At 45.0% G+C, this 14,351-nt stretch overlaps 2 protein-coding genes across 4 annotated transcripts in view; one reads left to right on the forward strand and one right to left on the reverse strand.

The window, feature by feature from the left end:
• LOC311113461 (protein kinase C alpha type-like) overlaps positions 1-14,351 on the forward strand; it is a 193,323-nt gene that overhangs the window by 149,898 nt on the left and 29,074 nt on the right. Inside the window, 5 exon segments of the mRNA XM_084156682.1 lie at positions 2,801-2,944; positions 3,516-3,689; positions 5,264-5,355; positions 5,621-5,683; positions 7,358-7,496. Coding sequence (XP_084012808.1) covers positions 2,801-2,944; positions 3,516-3,689; positions 5,264-5,355; positions 5,621-5,683; positions 7,358-7,496 — 612 coding nt within the window.
• Positions 12,773-14,270, reverse strand: LOC311113467 (complement C1q tumor necrosis factor-related protein 3-like). Of its 3 annotated transcripts, none has more exons than XM_084156690.1 (3): positions 13,825-14,270; positions 13,324-13,455; positions 12,773-13,221 (listed from the first exon to the last, which is right to left on the reverse strand). In XM_084156690.1, the coding sequence occupies exons 1-3, from the start codon at positions 14,063-14,065 to the stop codon at positions 12,944-12,946; spliced, it is 651 nt and encodes a 216-aa protein (XP_084012816.1). In that variant the 5' UTR covers positions 14,066-14,270; the 3' UTR covers positions 12,773-12,943. The 3 variants fall into 3 exon arrangements, with proteins under 3 accessions (XP_084012816.1, XP_084012817.1, XP_084012815.1); XM_084156691.1 differs by having other exon boundaries at positions 12,773-13,233; positions 13,324-13,428; positions 13,825-14,269; XM_084156689.1 differs by having other exon boundaries at positions 12,773-13,233; positions 13,825-14,265.

A 14,351-nucleotide genomic window follows, 5' to 3' on the forward strand; every position in this document is an offset into this window, starting at 1 on the left:
AGTATACAAATGTTCTACAGGGCTGCCTTATTGGTTGCGGATCTACTTCCTCATTATATCATCCAATAACCTCTGTAGACCCCAAGGACAGAAGACAGATACATGTTTCAGTGCCTGTTCATTACAGGGACATTGCAGCCAACCCATCCCCCACATACACACTCTGTTCTTCTCCTCCTCTTCTCTCCCTCCCTTCCACCTCTATCTTTTTTTCTCGTCTACCGGTCCTCCACCTCGTCTTTATTCTTATTTTATTGTCATTTTTTTGTCATTTAGCAGACGCGCGTATCCAGAGTGACTTACAGTAGTGAGTGCATACATTTTCATACTTTTTTCATACTGGTCCCCCGTGAGAGTCGAACCCACAACCCTGGCCACACCGGACCTCTCCCTCCGCCTCTTATTCCTCCCTCCTTAACTGTGTAGGGGGTGTCCATGGATACTGCAGTCACATACACCTAACCTGGATGGACTGGGCATAGGGAAAGGGGATGGGGATATGGGGGTGGGAATTGGGCTGTAACTGGGTGGAAGGAGATTGTTAGTAAATGTTTCCCGTCCATGTCTGTCTGTGTGCATTGTATGATGTCTGTCCGTGTGTCTGTCTGTCTGTCATCATCAAACTTTTTGTCTCTTTTTCTTTGTCTCTCATCACTATCTGGTGATATTTCTTCTTCCTGCTTTGTGGCCTATAGGTTGTTTTTGGATGCTTGGTCTATACTAGAGCAGGACAGGGGGGGAAGTTAAGCTGTGTGCCTATAGCAATGAGAGGTCAATAGAAAGATAGACAGAACAGTTAGTTAGGCACGTCTCCATTTGTTCAGTTTGGACTTTATAGGGCCATAATGTGACTTTTACTATATCTTTATAAACACAAGCATTCCGTTGCACCCGCTAATACATCTGCTAAACTGTGACTAAAAAGTGACTAATAAACTTTGATTTGAGGATTTTATTTATATCACGTTGTTTATTGCTTATCCACAAGAGGGCAGTATCAAGCCAGGTTTTAAAATGCGTTGCATGTAGGTGCAGTGAATCGAATACAGCACAATGTATTTATCATTATAAAGTTATCATGAAAAGCATGATTTATGGTTTTAGACCCTCAATTTCATAGTGTCAGTTTGTGGTCATTTTTTGTTAAGGAATTTGTCCTAAAGGAAATGCCACTCTAGACAAACTCTATCAGCTCAAAATGATTCTGAATGCATTTGTTTTGTCTTTTGTTAGTGAGAGAAAGAAACGCAATAAGAAAGCCATGGTTTGAGTTTCCCTCAAGTTGAGTCCACACCAGTTACCACTAGCACTTCATTGTAAACCCAGTATGAGCGACTGGGCTCCTGAGATAAAGCGTGTCTGTATGGTAGTGCCTCTGAAAGTACGGCTGTGTCTCAGCTGTCAGACGTCATTTATTTATCTCTCCCCTGCTGTGGTTGCAGGGCCAGACAAAGGACAAAGCCAACAAAGCCAAAGTTCAGGTGCGTCCGAGAGGAAATAAGGCCGGTTTTTGCGAGTCTCTCCCTCTTGTTGGCTTCGCTTATAGGTGTGCCGTGGTCTGCATCGCCCAATAGTGTGCTGCCTATACCTTACTAGCTATTTCCCCTAGCCCCTGTAGCATAGACACTTGTCTAAATATGACAGGAGTGGAAAGGTGTAAGCAATATAGCGAAGTCTTCATCTAGCCTATCAGAGGGTAAGGTGGAGCTGTAACCTTTTGCTTATACCTATCAAATCCTGTCAGATCTACATCAAGTGAATAGGGGCTAGGAATGATCTGGACTTGTATATAGACGCCATTAACCAAACTAAAGCCTAAAGTCTATTACACTTCATCTAGCCAAGGGGAAACAGCAATATATTGACACAGAGAACCTCACACATGTGAAGTGTCAATTTATTGGAACGGATTCCAATGGGATCAACTGTCTTTGGTTCCGCTTATTTGGATTGTCGTATATTCTACACAAATGGGCTGCTTCATTGTTATGTGTAGTTTGTAATGCGCGTGGCTGCCAGCCTGTCCAGTGTACTAGACAGACGAGATGAGCTGTAGTGTGGACCGGGTTTAGCATGATTGTGCCAGCTGCTCGATTTGGCCCAGGCTCTTGAGCTGTGTGTGTGTGTGTGTGTGTGTGTGTGCGTGCGAAGGAGAGATTTGACACCTGTGAGTAAGGGTGAAGAATGAGGATGTCACCCAGGCCGTTGTGACACTGTCATGTTCCCGCTGCCTGGAAAACAGATGGAATATGCCTCTGAGAAATGGAGGTCGCAAGAGTGTGTGAGAATGGGTGTGTGTAGTGCATGTGTGTGTTCGAGGGCAAGAGAGTTTACCAGCTGGCTACTCTGCACATCTTTCTCTGATTATAAACCAAGCATGACTTGACGAGTTTTGAAGCTTTGAAGAGTATGTAGTGCGATTGATACTTGATTGAATGGCACATTGACCAATGACAATGCATTATCACTGAGGGTTTTGCCAGTGATTAATTCAAACGTGTTTAGATGAATTTGAACATTTTGACCTAAGGTTACCATAATAAGTTACCATAATGACAAGGTCAGGAATATTTAACAGGTGTACTGTAGTTCCATATTTACTTTTTTATACCCTCTGTGTCTATCTGTATTCCGTCTGCTCCAAAGTGAATTATTTGAATCATTTTTAATGTTGAATTGTATTATATAAGGCTGCACAGCTGTGTGTGTGTGTGTGTGTGTGTGTGTGTGTGTGTGTGTGTGTGTGTGTGTGTGTGTGTGTGTGTGTCTCACGCCGTTCCCCTCTTCTCACCACACACAGAAAGCCAAGCTGGGCCCTGGTACTAAGAAGGTGATCTCTCCATCAGATGACAGCAGGTCTAATCTGCCTTCTAACAACCTGGACTCTGTCAAACTCACCGACTTCAACTTCCTGGCCGTGCTGGGGAAAGGCAGCTTCGGCAAGGTGAGCCAGGATTTTACTTGTATTATTAAGGAGGTAAAGGGGTAGTTTCCCAGACACAGATTAAACCTAGTCCTGGACAGAAAAGCACTTTCATTGGAGATTCTCCATTGATCTTGCTTTTCAGTCCAGGACTAGGTTTAATCTGTGTCTGGGAAACAGCCTCACTATGATTTGTCGGTAGTTCATCTAATTGGCTTCTAAAATCAGCTATCCAACTTGTCATGTTGAATGTCCTGTGTACCACGGGATATTATCTATCGGACAAATCTGAAATGGAGTAAAATCCAAGTCTATGTTGGTGTACGTGAGCAAAATCTAGGACTTGGTCACATCATCCATAATTTACACAAAACAGAGCCATACAATGAATGAGTACAATGCAATGTTTTGGTTTAGACCGTCCGTACCTCAATGTAACACAGCATGAATAAATTAGTATATCCATTCGTCAGTTGAGTAATAATCATACAGTAACAACATAACAGTTGAGTTAATAACATTACTATCCGCATTAAGCCACCCTATTAGAAGCCTTCAGTCTAACCTTTGACCTCGTGTTCCTGTGTGCTAGGTGATGCTGGCAGAGATGAAGCCCACAGATGATCTGTACGCTATCAAGATCCTGAAGAAGGACGTGGTGATCCAGGATGATGATGTGGAGTGTACCATGATAGAGAAGAGAGTCCTGGCCCAGCAGGACAAACCACCCTTCCTCACTTCACTCCACTCCTGCTTCCAGACCGTGGTATGGAGACTACGGACACACACATGCACAAGGGGATAAACACACACACGTACACACACATGGGCATATGGGCACGCGCGCATGCACAAACACACAATTACTTGCTTTTTGCTGTCCATTGATGTTGATGATGACGTTGCTCCCAACTCTCATAAGTGTGGTTATTGTGGTGGGGTAGGGTTTGTGCCATTGCATGTGTCTGTGCAAGCCACACACATACATACACACACACACACACACACACACACACACACACACACACACACACACACACACACACTCACTCACACATACATTTGCAAACACACACACACACACTATATACATATTATTTTTTATCTTACTCATCAAGCTCCTCAATGTTACACACACACATACACACCACACACGTATATACCCACACACACACACACACAGTTCAATTAAGTTTTTCTTTGTTTTAATCTGTCAGCTTTCTCAGCACTTTCTCATTCCTCCTTAATCTTTAATCCCTCAATCTCTCTCAGGCAGAGACGACAAAGGGCAGGCGGTGACCAACACACACACATGCACACACACACACACGTACACACACACACACACACATACACACATCTCCAAAGTGGAAATAGAAAATTCTATGCATTTTAAGTGAGTTCAAATCCTCTTCACAATAAGATGCCTCGATCACTTTGAGGGTAATTGTCTGACAGGGTATGTAAAGCTTATGATGAGAAAAGTGCATAAAATACCGTAAGCCTTATTATAATCTCGCAGCGTGATTTCATTTAAAACTATTCTTCAACAATGTGCGTTATAAGGAGCTGATTATTTAACTAGGGCTTAGTAAGCTGAGGAATACATGAATAGTCGCCTCTTCAGAACGCACAATGTTGAAGAAAAGTTTCAAATTAAATCACACTTCCAGATTATAATTAAGCGATAAGGCCCGAGGAGGTGTGGTATATGGCCAATAAACCACGGCTAAGGGCTGTTCTAAAGCACGACGCAATACAGAGTGCCTGGATACAGCCCTTAGCCGTGGTATATTGGCCATATACCACAAACCCCCAAGGTGCCTTATTGCTATTATAAACTGGTTACCAACGTAATTAGAGCAGTAAATAGTCATTCCTTGTCATACCCGTGGTACACAGTCTGATATAGCACAGCTTTCAGACAATCAGTATTCAGAGCTCGAACCACCCTGTTTATAATGAGGTGTATGGTAGGTTTTTGCACTACGAAAATGTCTCCCTGTGACTAGTGCAGGACAGACCGGTGAAGAGGCTATCTGAGGGATTTACTTCAGTTTGACTAGACATAATGGAGTCATACATAGGAAATATGTCTGAGGGGTATACCTTTTCCTCTCATGTTGTTTTTATAGTACTTAACCCTCCTACCATATCCCCATATATGTGACTCAATACTACACAACAGCCTCACCACTGGGTCCTACAGTATAATGAAGAAAGCCTCTCTGTTTTTCATGACACAGTAAATGACGGTAGAACAGATGCCAACCCCAAGAAATATGAAAAACAATGTTAAATGATATAAACACCCCCATCTCTGTCTCCCTCTCTGCCCAGGACCGGCTGTACTTTGTCATGGAGTATGTGAATGGAGGAGACCTCATGTACCACATCCAACAAGCGGGCAAGTTCAAAGAGCCACAGGCAGTGTAAGTTACCCTTTTCCCTCGCTTTCACCTTTTAAATAGGGGAAATAAAAGAGTGTGAAAGAGAAATAAATAGAGGGCTTGGAAGAGCGAGGGGGAACTAGACTGGGCACTGCTAAGTACAGTGGAGAAAGAGAAACGACAGCCTAGGTATAAGAATTCATATTTCTATCAGAATGTGTCCAGTCTATAGCTGAAGCACCTTTACAGTCCTTCCTGTTGAAATGAATGGCTTCAGGGTTGTCTAACATGGAGCATGTCATTGCAGGTTCTATGCAGCAGAGATCGCTGTTGGCCTGTTCTTCCTGCACAAGAAAGGAGTGATTTACAGGTGGGTCTTCTTCCAGTGTATACCAACTCAGAGGCACTTTATCCCATTCTAGGATCACTGTACATAAACTCAGCAAAAAAAGAAACGTCCTCTCACTGTCAACTGCGTTTATTATCAGCAAACTTAACATGTGTAAATATTTGTATGAACATAACAAGATTCAACAACTGAGACATAAACTGAACAAGTTCCACAGTCATGTGACTAACAGAAATGGAATAATGTTTCCCTGAACAAAGGGGGGGTCAAATTCAAAAGTAACAGTCAGTATCTGGTGTGGCCACCAGATACGTTAAGTACTGCATTGCATCTCCTCCTCATGGACTGCACCAGATTTGCCAGTTCTTGCTGTGAGATGTTACCCCACTTTTCCACCAAGGCACCTGCAAGTTCCCAGACATTTCTGGGGGGAATGGCCCTAGCCCTCACCCTCCGATCCAACAGGTCCCAGACGTGCTCAATGGGATTGAGATCCGGGCTCTTTGCTGGCTATGGCAGAACACTGACATTCCTGTCTTGCAGGAAATCACGCACAGAACGAGCAGTATGGCTGGTGGCATTGTCATGCTGGAGGGTCATGTCAGGATGAGCCTGCAGGAAGGGTACCACATGAGGGAGGAGGATGTCTTCCCTGTTACGCACAGCGTTGAGATTGCCTGCAATGACAACAAGCTCAGTCTGATGATGCTGTGAGACTCCGCCCCAGACCATGACGGACCCTCCTCCTCCAAATCGATCCCGCTCCAGAGTACAGGCCTCGGTGTAACGTTCATTCCTTCGACGATAAACGCGAATCCGACCATCACTCCTGGTGAGACAAAACCGCGACTCGTCAGTGAAGAGCACTTTTTGCCAGTCCTGTCTGGTCCAGCGACGGTGGGTTTGTGCCCATAGGCGACGTTGTTGCCAGTGATGTCTGGTGAGGACCTGCCTTACAACAGGCCTACAAGCCCTCAGTCCAGCCTATCTCAGCCTATTGCGGACAGTCTGAGCACTGATGGAGGGATTGTGCGTTCCTGGTGTAACTCGGGCAGTTGTTGTTGCCATCCTGTACCTGTCCCGCAGGTGTGATGTTCAGATGAACCGATCCTGTGCAGGTGTTATTACACGTGGTCTGCCACTGCGAGGATGATCAGCTGTCCATCCTGTCTCCCTGTAGCGCTGTCTTAGGCGTCTCACAGTACGGACATTGCAATTTATTGCCCTGGCCACATCTGCAGTCCTCATGCCTCCTTGCAGCATGCCTAAGGCACATTCACGCAGATGAGCAGGATCCCTGGGCATCTTTCTTTTAGAAAGGCCTCTTTTAGTTTCCTACGTTTTCATAACTGTGACCTTAATTGCCTACCATCTGTAAGCTGTTAGTGTCTTAATGACCATTCCACAGGTGCATGTTCATTAATTGTTTATAGTTAATTGAACAAGCATGGGAAACAGTGTTTAAACCCTTTACAATGAAGATCTGTGAAGTTATTTGGATTTTTATTAATTATCTTTGAAAGACAGGGTCCTGAAAAGGGGACGTTTCTTTTTTTGCTGAGTTTAGTTTGTCAAACCATTAATTAATCCATTTAATCATTTAAATGTAAGGAAGTAAACAGAGTGGTGTAGAAAATGCCCCAAAATGGTAGTCTTCATTTGGACCTTGTCACATGATGCGGGTGTCTCCTGCAGGGATCTGAAGCTTGACAACGTGATGCTGGACTCGGAGGGCCACATTAAGATCGCTGACTTTGGCATGTGTAAAGAGAACATATACGAGGGAGTGACCACTCGCACCTTCTGTGGGACGCCCGACTACATCGCCCCAGAGGTAGGAACAGGGGTAGTGTGTGGGGAGGGGGAGGGTGGTCATTTTTGTCATTGTCTGGCCTGCGCCCCCGTCTCCGGGGCGATCCACATCCGAGTCGACAGCTCAGGACACACACACACACACACACACACACACACACACACACACACACACACACACACACACACACACACACACAACTCCACCTGACTGACAAACATCCTTGTGCCCTTGGGTTGGTTCAAGCTTATCACAGAGAAGCTAAGGTCTACATATAATTGATTGTCTATGTAGGCTATGTCCTGTTGGAAAAGCAACCTGCCTCAGCATCCTATTCAGGGAAGAAACACTGAACTCCGGCCGTAGAGAGTAACATAAACACTAACTTTAACAATGCTATTTTAGTATAATACTCATGTAAGCGCTATTTAAACCACATAAAAAGGTGTGGAAACACCCTTTACGTGCATTTACCCACCATTTAGGTCCATCCTATAGCATCCTAGCGTCTTGTTTTCTATTGATTTGTATCAGCACATCCACTACAGTGCCTCTACTGAACATTTTGAGTTAGACAAACGTCTGTCTCTACTGAACATTTTGAGTTAGAAAGACTACAGTCTCAACTGAACTTCTTGAGTTAGAAAGACTACAGTCTCAACTGAACTCTTTTGGTTAGAAAGACTAGTGTCTACTGAACATTTTGAGTTAGAAGGACTACAGTGTCTACTAAACATTTTGATTTAGAAAGACTACAGTGCTTCTACTGAACACTTTGAGTTAGAAAGAGAGCGTTTTGGGTGAGAATCTGCCCTAGATGTAACCAACCCAGTCAAGCACTGCCCAGTGAGGGACATCATATTGATTTCCTCTAAAACGTCCTCTAAGAGGTTTGGTTTCATGGTTTCCGGGGCTGGGTGGACAAGCTGTGACGGTGGTGGGGTACACACACACAGAGGGTGGTTGGGGTGGTGGTGAACCCCTCGGCTAATGCCCCGTCCAGCTCTCCCAGCAGGGGTTCCAGTCAGGCCCTCATAACTCCACACACACACTCTCTCTTTTTGACTTTGAGAGACTTGAGTAGATGTCAATACCATTTTATTAGCTCCAATGAAGGGTTGGAAATGGACATTTACCCAAAAGCACAGTTTGAATTGCAGTCTGATTTCTTCATTTCTTCAAGTCTGATTTCTTAATTGAAGTGAAATTGACCTCAACCTCGTAATAGGACAAGTTTTGCTTCCCCTATATGTATGTTTTATTCATCCTCTGCGTTTGTCTGTGCGTGTGTTCATGCACTTTAGTGTTAGAGTGTCTGTGTGCGTGGGTTCATGTATCTAAACGCACCAGTGTGTGTCTCTTTGCCTGTCTGTGTGGGAGTACTCTTCCATGTACTGTACATGTGTGTGTCTCTTAGTTGTCAGGACCCATATGAAAAACTGCTCAGGCGGTCCCCGGGCACCTCTCTCTCTTTCGCCTGTCACCACCGCATTACGTCGCAAACACACACACACACACACACACACACACACACACACACACACACACACACACACACACACTGCATTGCTCTACTCTCTCTCTTTCCCCTGTTTACCTCTTACCCTGACCTACATAGGCAGCCATGGGAAGGCTCTGTGTGCGTCCCAAATGGCACCCTGTTTCCTATATAGCCCTGTGGGCCTTGGTCAAAAGCGGTGTACTATAAAGGGAATAGGGTGTCATTTGGGATGCAGCCTCTATCAATCTGAGAGGAACACGTTGGTCACTGTATGCTAATGTGAATTTACAGACTGCGTTACCAGAGTAACAAGCCTGTGAGATAGAGAGGGGGAGGGAGAGATGGAGGGGAGGAGAAATAGGGAGGTAGAGGTAGAGCGAGGTAGAGGTGGAGCGAAGTAGAGGTAGAGCGAGGTAGAGGTGGAGCAAGGTAGAGCGAGGTAGAGGTGGAGCGAGGTGGAGCGATGTAGAGCGAGGTAGAGGTGGAGCGAGGTGGAGCGAGGTGGAGCGAGGTAGAGCGAGGTAGAGGTGGAGCGAGGTAGAGGTGGACCGAGGTGGAGCGGGGTAGAGCGAGGTAGAGCGAGGTAGAGGTGGAGCGAGGTAGAGGTGGACCGAGGTGGAGCGGGGTAGAGCGAGGTAGAGCGAGGTAGAGGTGGAGCGGGGTAGAGCGAGGTAGAGGTGGAGCGAGGTGGAGCGAGGTGGAGCGAGGTGGAGCGAGGTAGAGCGAGGTAGAGCGAGGTAGAGCGAGGTAGAGCGAGGTGGAGCGAGGTAGAGCGAGGTAGAGGTGGAGCGAGGTAGAGGTGGAGCGAGGTAGAGGTGGAGCGAGGTGGAGGTGGAGCGAGGTGGAGGTGGAGCGAGGTGGAGGTGGAGCGAGGTGGAGGTGGAGCGAGGTGGAGCGAGGTGGAGGTGGAGCGAGGTGGAGGTGGAGCGAGGTAGAGGTGGAGCGAGGTGGAGCGAGGTGGAGCGAGGTAGAGCGAGGTGGAGCGAGGTAGAGGTGGCGCGAGGTAGAGCGAGGTGGAGCGAGGTAGAGCGAGGTGGAGCGAGGTAGAGCGAGGTGGAGCGAGGTGGAGCGAGGTAGAGCGAGGTGGAGCGAGGTAGAGCGAGGTAGAGCGAGGTGGAGCGAGGTAGAGAGACTGGGAAAGCGAGCATGATGTCTTAGTTGTTAGGGAATGCAACAACTCACGCTGGCTTTGTCAGCAACTTAAGCTGTCAACAACCTTTGCTGAATTACGCTACAACTTATTGTCTGCTTTGGCCATTATGGTTATCAAAATAGCATAATATCAGATACACCCTTATGGGCAGATTTTGTATTGTCAACTGAATTTAGCTACTATCTAATACTGTACCCAACTGTAAGTACTCATTTTGCTACACGCCCCAAAAAGTTGCACAACCCTCAAAATAGAAGCTGCTTTAGAGCTATCTTTGGATTGTCCTCTGGCTCCTTGTTTTGGCTTCAACAACTTCACTTCCTATTTTTAGGTTTTGTGCAATTAGTGGTTGCAGTGACAGATTTTTCAGATCAGAGCAATTAGTTCCTGTGTTCAGTCCTCTGTGTTGACAGAGGAAGAAGTCGTGAGAGGAAAGAGAGAGGAGAGAAAGAGAAACTGGCAAAGTACATTTTTGTACTTTGTCAATGTGCAGTAAACTCAGCCTGACCTCCCATTTTGCCTCGCTCCCCAAAGCCTTTAGCGATAACAGCTAACATTAGCCAAGATGGAGACCCTTCAACTGCTCTGGCGTGCACTGGGTAGCAATTGCCCTACAGATCTAGGATCAGCTTATCTTGCCAATAAACTAACCCTAACCATTAGAGACAAGTTGATGAGGGTCAACTTGGGGGTAACTCAATATACTTTAAAAGTGCAAAAAAGTATTTATTATCTTGTAAGATTCAGTTTGATAAATGAACTGATAACTAAATTCCATTCTAACACAAAGTATTATAAACAGCAAGGATGGAGCCAGGTTAAAAGCCTGCATAGCCAGTAGTTCTCCAGCAGCAGGGTCCCTGATATACAGTAACTTATGGGTAAATCATGTGATGAATCTGCTATTCTACTGAAAGCCCTACTGCCTATCCATTCAACAGTGTGACAGTGTTTGAATGAACACCATCAACCCAGACATTCAGTAGCTACAGTAGCCTAACTAGTAAAATACATTCGCTTCAAAACCTAGCAACAGACTAATGGCTTAATGTACAGTATGTTCATAGTGAAATACGTCGCTTAAATGAATCCAGTAACACTGAGTGAGCCAACATCACTTTCACCTGCTGTAATGTTGTTTCTGAGATCAGGCTGAGGTTGTGTAGTGTTTAGCAGTTATCATCTTGTCTCCCTAGCACGGCGCTCATTAGTTCCTATGTGCAGGAGGCTATATTAGGAGCGGTAGTAGTGGTGGAAGCCTTGAGTAGCTGTGAGCGATCCAGAACTGTCATGTAGCATTAGGCCTGATGGGAGACATCCACTGCAGCACGGATGTACAAAACCGCACGCACACACACAATTATTATTAAAATAATTTGTTTATTTAACTAGGCAAGTCATTTAAGAACAAATTCTTATTTACAATGACGGCCTACCCCGGCCAAAACCGGACGGCGCTGGGCCAATTGTGCGCCGCCCTATAGGAACCCAATCACGGCCGGATTGTGATACAGCCTAGAATCGAACCAGGGTCTGTAGTGACGCCTCTAGCACAAATTTACATTTGCCTGATGTACAAATACACACACACACACACACACACACACACCACACACCACACACACACATACCAACCCACGCAGAAAAAGTACACATACTGTCCGCATACATGAAAACAAACACACACACTCACACACAGTACGTTACATTGAGTGATCTGGCCACAGGCCTTTATGGAGTGTGGGAAATGAAAGAAAACAACATGAGAAAGTGGAGCGACATTTCATCAGAGTGTCCCTATCACATTCATTATGATGCCAAACCAGAGAAGAGACTGACTGGGACACACACACACACACTTGCAATCTCTCATATACACAGATACAGACTGCATTCACACAAACACACACAGTCAGTCTCAGACAGACAGACAGACAGACAGACAGACAGACAGACAGACAGACAGACAGACAGACAGACAGACAGACAGACAGACAGACAGAGACCGACACACACACACACTTAACTCAAACAAGCATTCTCACAGAAAACCCTACACACACTCCGCCACACAGTGCTGTGCATGGAGTTGAAGGTCACCATTTCCAAAACTGTAAATGCCCGGTGGCATTGCGACAGGCAAGGACAGCGGTGTCACATTGGTGCTCGCTGCAGTATGGCCTGAAACAAATCTAAATACCTCTCTGTCAGCATTACCTCATTATTCTGTGTCTCTCTCGCCATGATAGGATGATGCTGTGAGGATATCACATTCTTTGTTGATCTGTGATCTTGTCAGCACGCTCATATATTCAGTCATCAATGGACACGGTTGGGTTTACATTTCCAACCGTGGTTGAACCGCGATCCTTGGAGAACCTGCCAAAGCTCTGAGACGTGTGTGTGTGTGTGTGTGTGTGTGTGTGTGTGTGTGTGTGTGTTGGTTGAGGTAAGGTGATTCTTTGTGTTATGCTTGTGTAGCAAACGTGAGCTAACAGACTAGGGAAGCGCTGGTAGCCATTATGCGGAGATGTCACCTTCCTTAAAAGGTTGTTAGTTTGCGCCCAGGTCTGGAAGATGGACAAAATGGCCACTCTTTACAAGTATTTTAAATGTTTACATAAAATATATCATGATACTCAACAGGTTTTGAATTTGAGTCTATTTCAGTTTTAATTGCAAACAGAATGGAACATAAAGTATAGAGTAGTAGCAACCTTTTTACAGTAGCCTAGCATTGCCATAATTCACATCAATTGACCTTTACATCATAGAGCACATATGTATTTGAGTGAGTAAATATCTAAGAGTTAGCTACTGAGTAAATAGCAGAATGCCATTGAAGGTACTGAAGTTGTAGCCATTGTCATCATCGTAGATCCATGAGTTGGTACCGAGGCGCATGTAGAGCTGGTCTCCTACCTCAAGCATCAGTACAGCCCCATTAGATCCATTATCTGCACGGTCACCAGATGTTGCGTGGTCTGCAGTGGCAGCAATACGTTCCCCGTTCTTATACAGGAAAATGTACCCAGGGTTGGCTCCAAATGCATGGCAATAGAAGGTGAAGTGGTAGAGTCCTCTCACTGGTGCTGCGAAGATACCTTGGGCAAATGAGGAGCTTTTAGATATCACGTCTACATAAAACATTTACAGTATATTCAACTATATTATGGGTTTGTGCATCACATTACCTGTAGTGGGTTTGTAGTGGTTGCCAACGTTTGTGAAGACCTTTTTGTAGACCAGGGTAGTTTCAGTGTTGAAAGGTCCTATGTTCCCTGCCTTGATTCCCAGTGCTGCAGAGAAGGCCACCATTGGTCTGTCTGTGCATGATATGAGAGTACACACTCTATGACAATCTATTTGACAGTTCACTTCACATGAAGTTGTTCCTGACCGTGTGATCTGAGGGTCATACGTTTTTTCCTAAATCTGCACTTCTGCACTATTTTTATGCTTTTATTGGTGACTGTTTTGAGTAAATCTGAATATACGGTCAAAGCTAGTATAAATAATAATAATAATACACTATTATAATAGTGTAGACATTCTCTAGTAGTTGAACCTTTATGCCATGTTTATCTATGCATGACAAGTTTTCCAATGCATTATAGCCGCATTATACTTGGATTCTTTCAGTAAAGTGTTACCCAAATATATTCTCTATCCATAGTATTTGCCAATAATATTACCTTCACATTTTCTCTTCAGCTCCTCCACCTGGTTCTCACTGGCTTTCAGTCTGGCCTCCATCTCTCTCAACACAGTGTAGATGTCAGGCTGGCAGGTTGGCTGAGACTGTGTTGAGGCTGCAACCTCATCTTTCAGTTTCAGATTCCCATCCTCTGTAGCTATGTCACTGTCTGACTGACCCTGTCCCCCAGACAGGCAGTAGCACAACAATGTCATCTGCAGAACTATAGTGGTCTTCATTCTTAATCTGGACTCTTGAGTCGTTTGTTCTCCTGTGATTTCTGATCTCTAGTTGGTGGTTTTATAAGCACATATCCTTTTGTGCACGTAAGGAAAGTTCCCAGGATGACTTTGTTCCAATTCAACGTGGCTACCTTTCAATCGTGTTCAAGTGCTTAAGAAACGTCAGCGGTTATGGATTGAAGTGACCTGCTTCTTTTAGCACTATTTCAGTTTGGGTAAATGTATTGCAAAACGATTGTCTCCCTTCGCAATACCCTATGAGTCATGTGTTTGGGTTTCAAAT

The sequence above is a fragment of the Coregonus lavaretus genome (assembly GCF_964263955.1).
Source record: "Coregonus lavaretus genome assembly, chromosome: 40".
Classification (NCBI taxonomy): domain Eukaryota; kingdom Metazoa; phylum Chordata; class Actinopteri; order Salmoniformes; family Salmonidae; genus Coregonus; species Coregonus lavaretus.